The 8,493-nt window shown below is 35.8% G+C and overlaps 1 protein-coding gene across 3 annotated transcripts in view; it reads left to right on the top strand.

Annotated features, from left to right (window-relative positions):
- Window positions 1-7,626, top strand: part of SF3B1 (splicing factor 3b subunit 1) — a 55,446-nt gene extending 47,820 nt beyond the window's left edge. For 2 of the 3 annotated variants that reach the window (XM_019635625.1, XM_019635626.1), the window contains 7 exons: window positions 1-185; window positions 266-377; window positions 1,819-1,939; window positions 2,245-2,376; window positions 3,440-3,712; window positions 5,645-5,861; window positions 6,150-7,626. In XM_019635625.1, the coding sequence (XP_019491170.1) occupies window positions 1-185; window positions 266-377; window positions 1,819-1,939; window positions 2,245-2,376; window positions 3,440-3,712; window positions 5,645-5,861; window positions 6,150-6,308 (1,199 nt within the window). In that variant the 3' untranslated portion in view covers window positions 6,309-7,626. Of the gene's footprint in view, window positions 186-265; window positions 378-1,370; window positions 1,441-1,818; window positions 1,940-2,244; window positions 2,377-3,439; window positions 3,713-5,644; window positions 5,862-6,149 lie in introns of those variants that run through there. The other variant, XM_019635627.1, reaches the window with a different exon arrangement.
- Window positions 7,627-8,493: the final 867 nt, after the last annotated feature.

Genomic DNA, 8,493 nt, shown 5'->3' with positions numbered 1-8,493 from the left:
AGGACTCAGTAATGTTAAACGGGTTTGGCACAGTGGTCAATGCACTTGGCAAGCGGGTCAAACCTTACTTGCCTCAGATATGTGGTACAGTTTTGTGGCGTTTGAATAACAAATCAGCAAAAGTTAGGCAACAGGCAGCTGACTTGATCTCTCGAACTGCTGTTGTCATGAAGACTTGTCAAGAGGTAAACTTTTACATCAGATTCCTATTTCTTCACCAAATAATTTAACATGAATATTAACATTTTAACATTATTTATTACAGGAAAAATTGATGGGGCACTTGGGTGTTGTTTTGTATGAATATTTGGGTGAAGAGTACCCTGAAGTATTGGGCAGCATTCTTGGAGCACTGAAGGCCATTGTAAATGTAATAGGTATGAAATTTGCTGGTCATGTAAGAATATTGTTTTTGTTTTTAACTTTCTTTGGTTTTTTTTAAAGTAAAATATAGAGTCATGTCTAGGGGTTGAGTAATGACTTTTATACTTTATTATTTTAAATACTTCAAAATTATAGTTAAGTTGGGATGTTACAGTAGTCTTATCTCCCCAAACCCATTTATATTTTGCTTTAAAAGAAAAGAGGACAAGTTTAGGGCTTGTGAGAGTGATAGGAGTAGGCACAACTCAAAATAAAAATAGTGTCCCTCCTGGAATATATTCGAAGGGGGGCAACTCTGAAGTTTTAATTTGGTTTTAGGACAAAATATATATTTATTCAACCTTGAATTGTAAGTGATTATGACAGGTTTTTCTGCTTGCTGTCAAGTTCCAGGAACATAACCAGAGAGAAAAGTGAATTGCTCAAGTTGTTACCTTGTTTTTATTTATATCCAGTTCTTTAAAACGCTCCATTTCAGTTTTCTAACCCAAAATAAAAACACAAGTATATTACAAATGCTCTTGGGTACGGAGAGCAAAGCTTTTATCCTTTAAGATCATTATGATGAAGCAACCAAATGGTCTGTTCTGTGTAATCCTTCGTTATTATTGAACCATGGCTATTGCAAAAGTAACTTCTGCAGCGGTCAGAGGGGCCAAAGTAACCTAGCAGGAGGTCATATAACTGGCTCTGATAGCCACTGTTTGTTTCTCCCCTTTCAGTAAGGGGTTTTTATGCAATATAGAAGATCTTTGAACCATTGCACTTACCATATAACCCCCAACTCAGCCCTGTCCCCTATATTTGAAAATAGCTACTTGCCAAAGTCAGTTACTTGGCCACCTGTGGGGCTGTAATTTTCAGGAAATTGTAAACCATATTGTTGATCAGGGAAATGGGAAAAGCAATGGAGAGAGAAGCAGAGCAAGCAGTTCTAGTTAGAGCAAGAGCCCCTGCCAGCTGCCTCCTTTTTTCTCTCTTCATAGGTGTAAATACCATCCAAGTATGCCCTGCATTGCAGGGAGACTGGAGATCTGTTTGTTTTGCAGTTAAAGGGTAAGGGGGCCCTTTCTGGAAAATTTTGCTTTAATTTACATGTCTACCTCTGGCTTACATTGTTGTTGTATGGCCGGAACATAAACTGTCCCCATATTTAAATGTCAGTGTACAAATACATTTCAGAACCAAATAAAACTTTTTTCGTTGAATATCCATCATTCTTCAAAATCACTTCACTAATTTCTTTCATTTCTATGCATAATCAGAAGTTGTTAATGAAGAGTTAAAAACAATTCTGAGTCTGGTCAGAACCTGGGGTTTTTTCTTTACATAGGAAGCTATAAGTTTATGCCTAGTCACGTTTTATTACATTGCTGAGTAAAAGGTAAAATGAACAGTGGTTTCAGTTTAAGTGTGTTGACTTCTATTAAATAGGTATGCATAAGATGACCCCACCAATTAAAGATCTGCTGCCTAGACTCACCCCCATCTTAAAGAACAGGCATGAAAAAGTACAAGAGAATTGTATTGATCTTGTTGGACGTATTGCTGACAGGTAAGCAGATTAAACATTTTTATAAGCAGTATTCATCTTCACACTTAACCACTTTTTAGCTACTTTGCAAGTTTGCTTAATGTTGCTAATGTATATGGTCAGGCTATCCAGTATTAATATTTTCAGTGAAGTTTTAATTTGGATGGTAATGAGGGGGTGGCAATATAGTTTTAAGACTGAACCATTTTTTCTGAGATTAATAATATATTTAATGCTTAAAATGATTTGGTAATCATTTTCAGAACTAAATTTACAAATATATCTCTTAAAACTTGTCACAAAAAATTAATTTTTTTTTTAATTAGGGGAGCTGAATATGTGTCAGCAAGGGAGTGGATGAGGATTTGCTTTGAGCTTTTGGAACTCTTAAAAGCTCACAAGAAAGCTATTCGTAGAGCCACAGTCAACACATTTGGTTATATTGCAAAGGCTATTGGGTGAGTACTATTTCCTTCCATATATATTTTTTACTTTGTAATAAACCCATTGTGGTGTTGAAAAATACTTCGGTTTCTGTATAAATCTATTTTAAGGCATGGTGTGAATAATGCAGTTGAGAATGCATTTTATTTAATCACTGACTTACAATTTTTGAGATGTTTCCTTAAATTTAAATTGAATTAAAATAGATGGGAGGTTTTTAAATTTCATTTACTCAAACCAGACATTTTCAGAGAGGGAAACTCATTCTCAAAATAATTTCAAATTTTTGTGGGTCCTTTTAGGATATTGCTTGAAATATTAAGGCCAGTTTTTAATTTTAAAAACCAGCATAATCCAAGTCTCCTGTTAGTGCTTTTTGTTAGTGTTTTAAAGATATTTTTCTAAAATTAATCCACAGACTGTTGTAGATTTTTATTAATAAATTTGTGGTTATTTGATTCCACTCTGTCAGAACCATACCAGACATTGTAGAAAATGAGATATTACATGTACATATGGCTTAATAACAAAATATTTTCAAGCAACAAAATATAACTAGTCAGATTAATTAAATGAAATCTTTCCACCCACCCCCTTTTTGTTAACAGTAATATCTGTTTCAACAAGAATATAGTAAAAATTTGCAATAATAGGTGTTATACTAGTGTTTAGCCCCTATGTCCCTTTAAGTTTGTGGTAAATAAATGCTTAAAGAATAGATGTAGTAAAGGTATGTGGGAAGGAAGATAAGAAAAGGAAAAAAGATTATATGTGTAGTGAAATAGGAGAATTCAATTTAGAATTAAATTTTTTTATATTTCAGGAAATTTAATAAAGACATTTTATATATGAAAATTATACATTTGAGGTTTTTTCTTTAAAATGGACATTTTAAGTGAAGTTCTTACATAGAAACAATAACACCAGTGACTTGAAAGTACTGTATTTCATCATAAATTTGCTAAGTTCCCAGTGATTACTTACCATGAAGTTTCATTCCTTTGCATTTTTTCTTTTCCCTCCAAAAAAAATTTTGACTTTAATAGTGTGCTGACAACATTTTTTTTTTTTTTTCAGCCCTCATGATGTATTGGCTACACTTCTAAACAACCTCAAAGTTCAGGAAAGGCAGAACAGAGTTTGTACCACTGTAGCAATAGCTATTGTTGCCGAAACGTGTTCACCTTTCACAGTACTACCTGCCTTAATGAATGAATACAGAGTTCCTGAACTGAATGTTCAAAATGGAGTGTTAAAATCACTTTCCTTCTTGTTTGAGTATATTGGTGAAATGGGAAAGGACTACATTTATGCTGTAACACCATTACTTGAAGATGCTTTAATGGATAGGTAAGTAACTTGAGTTAAATGCAAGAAAATAGTTATAATCCTTTTATTTTAGAATTTATGGAAATTACTATGTGACCTATTTGTTATGATTCAATTAAAGAAGAGGAATAATAGCCTGGATTTTTATGAAACTAGAGCCCATCCAGTTACTTTTGTTTACAGATTAAAGTTAATTAGTGAGCTTCCAAAAGGGAGACTTAACAGGACTCAGCAACTTAACCACAAGGTATGTACCGGGGGTGCCAAAAAATACAAGTGGACACTTCGGTCAACGTTGCTCAAGCAGTAGTTTGCCGTAATCAGAAGTGTGTGGACGCTGATGGGTAACCACTTGGATCACCTCTTATAATTGCAGAAGTCAAATGTGACTTGTATTCATACTTATTGTTATCTGTATTTTTATTACAATTTTAATAGTTTTTTCCTTTCTTAAAATGTGTATACATTTTTTTTGGCACCCTCTGTATGTAAGGCATGGGGACAATTAAGAATCATGCTCTTGTAAAAGCCTGACCAACTGGGGACCAGTAAAGCAGGAGTAAATCATACTCGATACTCTTTAGGGGAGATACACCTGAGCATCGTAGTGTAGTCCTTGATGTATGTGACCTGCAGTTAAAAATTATGTTGTGTGTACTAATTAATTAGTTGAGGGTAGTAGCGCCATAAAAAATTAAGTGAAAAACAATAGTTGGAAATTTATTAATGCTTCACTGTGAAGCTTAATAGATTAAACATTATTATAGTAAATGAGAGAAATAAGGGTTTTGTTAAGTTAAAGTATTTTTTTTTCTTATACCTTTAAGGTACTTATTCTTACTATTATACTTTTGAGGGCAAAGCAAGTGCATGAAATCATTTTTATGTCCATCACAAATCCATTATCTGATGTTCATACTCATTTGAGTAATTGTAAAATAAGTCAATGATTTGTCATAAACAAATTCAGTTAACATGGAGATGATAGTACTTTTTTCCGTAGGTATGGAAAATTATAGGCCTTTCTCTTCCTCTCCCTAAATTGAGTTCTTTTTTTTAAAGATTTTTTGGGGGGAATTGGGGGATGGGAACAGCGCTGGGGAATTGGGGAAAGGGGAACAGACAAGTTGCTGTCCTTTTGTTCTTCAGTCTAGTTGTGAAGAACGTTGCTTCACTGGCCCAAGTTGGCACCATCATTGTGCTCTTCCCGGGAGAGGCAGGTCAGTTGCCGGCTTCTGGACGGCCACTCATGACGGCTTGAGGGCCGCTCACGTTGGCTGCTGGCTACACATGGTAGCCCATGGCAACCCACTGCAGCAGGGGCTGCAGCCTACGCCGTCGCCTCACGGCAACCCAGCTCTGGACTGAGCTGTTGTTCAGCATCTTAGCTGTGGAGGGCAGTGTCACTGGCCCTCATATGTGGGATCCGAACCAGGGCCCTCTGGCGTCCCAAGCCACTCTTATACGAACGTGCCACTCGGCCGGCCCCTAACTTGAGTTCTTGAATGAAACTTGAAATTTATAAGGGCAAGGATTTAATTTTAATTTAATTATCTATTGTATACCAGTATTGAATTACTTTCAAAGATTTTAAATTTAGACTTTAAAATGAGATACTCCTGTTACTCATTCATGAGTGAGAGTCATGTAACCCCTCTTTAGTAGCATACTAAAATGTACACTGCACAGAGCTCTTGATTACATTCCTTTCAGAGTTTTATTAGAAAATATGGCTTATTTTTGAGCCAAAGTGAGGTTTGAGCCATTAAACAAAAATTCTCAAGTAAAATCATTAGTTCTGAAGCATGCTATGTCAGTACCATATGTAAGGTGTGAAAATGACTCTGCATCTGTTCCATGCACTGAATTTGTAATTTAGTTTTATAATGGGCTGGAAACATTGTTTCCTGTGAAACTAAGGCTGTACCTTTTTTTTTTTTCCTCCCATTTCAGGGACCTTGTACACAGACAGACGGCTAGTGCGGTGGTGCAACACATGTCACTTGGGGTTTATGGATTTGGTTGTGAAGATTCGCTGAATCACTTGTTGAACTATGTATGGCCCAATGTGTTTGAGACATCTCCCCATGTAATTCAGGCGGTTATGGGAGCCCTGGAGGGCTTGAGAGTTGCTATTGGACCATGTAGAATGTTGCAGTATTGTTTACAGGTAGGTTAAAGATTTTTAAAAGATTATTCAATGAAAAAAGTAATTTCGTTGAATTAAGTCACTTAATAAATTTTCAATAGGGTATAATGTGCCATATGGGGAAACAGTTGGGGCGGTGGGAGGAGGTTAGATTTTGTCTTTGCCCACTGCAGTTTTGTGTTATTGCCAGGTTTTTTTTCTCTCTTAAAGGGAAATGTTTGGAATCATAAATTTATGGTTTGTTTGTAGTTATGTTAAAGTTATGTATGTTCTTGAAAATTGAAATAATGTAACCTTTTAATTTTCTAGGGTTTGTTTCACCCAGCCCGGAAAGTCAGAGATGTGTATTGGAAAATTTACAACTCCATCTACATTGGTTCACAGGATGCTCTCATAGCACATTACCCAAGAATCTACAATGATGATAAGAACACCTATATTCGTTATGAACTTGACTATATCTTATAATTTTATTGTTTATTTTTGTGTTTAATGCACAGCTATTTCACACCTTAAACTTGCTTCGATTTGGTGATGTAAACTTTTAAACACTGCAGATCAGCATAGAACTGGTCGTAGAAGAAAAGCTAGAAATCCAGTAGCATGATTTTTAAATAACCCGTCTTTGTTTTTGATGTTAAACAGTAAACGCCAGTAGTGACCAAGAACACAGTGATTACACACAACTATACTGGAGGGATTTCATTTTTAATTCATCTTTATGAAGATTTAGAATTCATTCCTTATGTTTAAAAGGGAATGTTTAATTGAGAAATAAACATTTGTGTACAAAATGCTAACTTGTGTGTGTTTTTTGAACATGACTTGTACAATGCGGAACTTTGATCAAGTGTTGGTTTGTGTAGAACAAGTGGCTAAATTTCATTTTCTGTCACCTGGTTTATAGAAAGTAGTTAGCAGAATATAAACTATAAAGTAATGGCGTCTTTGTCAAAAATGTTATTGTTCTGTTGATAATGACAGCAAGAAGCTTTGGGGGGTGTTCATCTCAAACTAGCACAACCGTTCCATCTCCACAGAAAATATAGCACCTTTGCTGAACTGTATTGAATATTATTATTTTGCACTTACATAGCGCCTTTCATCTCTCAGTGACTCAAAATGCTTTATGAACGTGTTTAAGGAAAGTGATTCAAATCATGTCCAACTCTTGATGAGTCTGTTTAGAGTGAGGAAGGTACTTTTGTTTGGAAACTACTTTCTATCCATTGGGAGTGAAGCTACCTAACTAATGCTAATAAGACAATCTTTGGGCTCTTTTTCCATGTCAAGCTACTACTCGTGCGTGCTTCAGCAGCACATATACTAAAATAGACTACTACTCAACAATGAATCCAGTAAATACCTGTTGAGCACCTGCTGTATACCAGCCGCTGTGCTTAGTGTAGGGGATGGCAAAGGTGCCTTTGACCTGCCTCTTGCCCGTAAGAAATGCAGTGTAATGGAAACAGGGAGATACATCTAGTTACATACTATGTACTGGGATATAATTGCAGCAGCTAAAATGTCTAGATTTGTTAAATTTTGCATTTAGTAATTAGATATGTTCATGTGTAGGTGTCCAGCATAAACTGAAATGCCATTAAACTCTAGAGGAACCAAGCATTTAGGCAGTACTTAGTATTTTTTGGCAAATATTTTAAATATATTTTTAGCTTTTCCTACTTTTTCTGGCCAAGACTTTCTTAGTTTTAGCCCCTGCACTACCCATAGCTGTTATGTTTTGTCTCCCTATGTTAGTACTTCTGTGAATTCGAATGAGAAATGAGACTGCAGCAGCATATGCATCGGATGACTGCCACTGTAAGTAAAGCCATACTGGGACTAGAAAGCTTGTTCCTGGAACTGCTAACTTAGGCTCCCTGTTTTGGAGGCTTACAAGAGAGTGAATTGCTGACTTTTACAAAACCGATACTGAGCATTAGTTGATTGTCCAGGAAAAACTGATACCTCCTCATTGTTCCTTAGGTGACACAACTTTGACAGCAGGTCAGTGTGTACTAAAACAATTTTCAAAATCATTTTTCTAAGAAGTTTTTCTAACAGTAGCCGCTATGCAACTTCAAATGCTATTATATAGTTGCTGTCAAATGACCTTCAGTAATTACTAATCATGAACATTGAAGAACCCAATTAGATTTCAAAGCCAAAATTCAATTTTAAACCTGTCTTGGGAAATTTTAGTTGTGTTTTCAAATACTTGCATACCTCCACAGTTTGCTGGGGCCCGTTTTACGGATGGGAAATATCAGTGCTTGGCAGCGGCAGTGCGGACAAAGACTGCTTAGTTACACTAAGTGACTTGACTGATGCAAATGTTTTGAGGACAGAGGTGAGGCACATACTGAAGGCTCGGACCTTAAAAGTTGGGACCAAATAGAGGCTCACAGATGTTTGCAGCATTATATATGTTTATTGAATACAGAAAGCATTTTGTGATACACTTACATGAAAGACGCTATGTGAAGTTTTAACTATCTTTCAAAGACTTTTTCTTTTGCACTTTTTTTGGTGTTTCTTAAAGCCAGACTTAAGCAGGAAGAAATTAATGTGCTTAGGGGAACAGTGGGTGGGTTTTTCCGTGGGCTTTTGTTGGTTTTTCTCTGGGCCCTCTAATGGAATTGATCTCTTT

The sequence above is a fragment of the Hipposideros armiger genome, unplaced genomic scaffold, assembly GCF_001890085.2.
Source record: "Hipposideros armiger isolate ML-2016 unplaced genomic scaffold, ASM189008v1 scaffold_23, whole genome shotgun sequence".
NCBI classification, from domain to species: Eukaryota; Metazoa; Chordata; class Mammalia; order Chiroptera; family Hipposideridae; genus Hipposideros; species Hipposideros armiger.
This window is presented reverse-complemented; position numbering and strand designations above follow the sequence as displayed.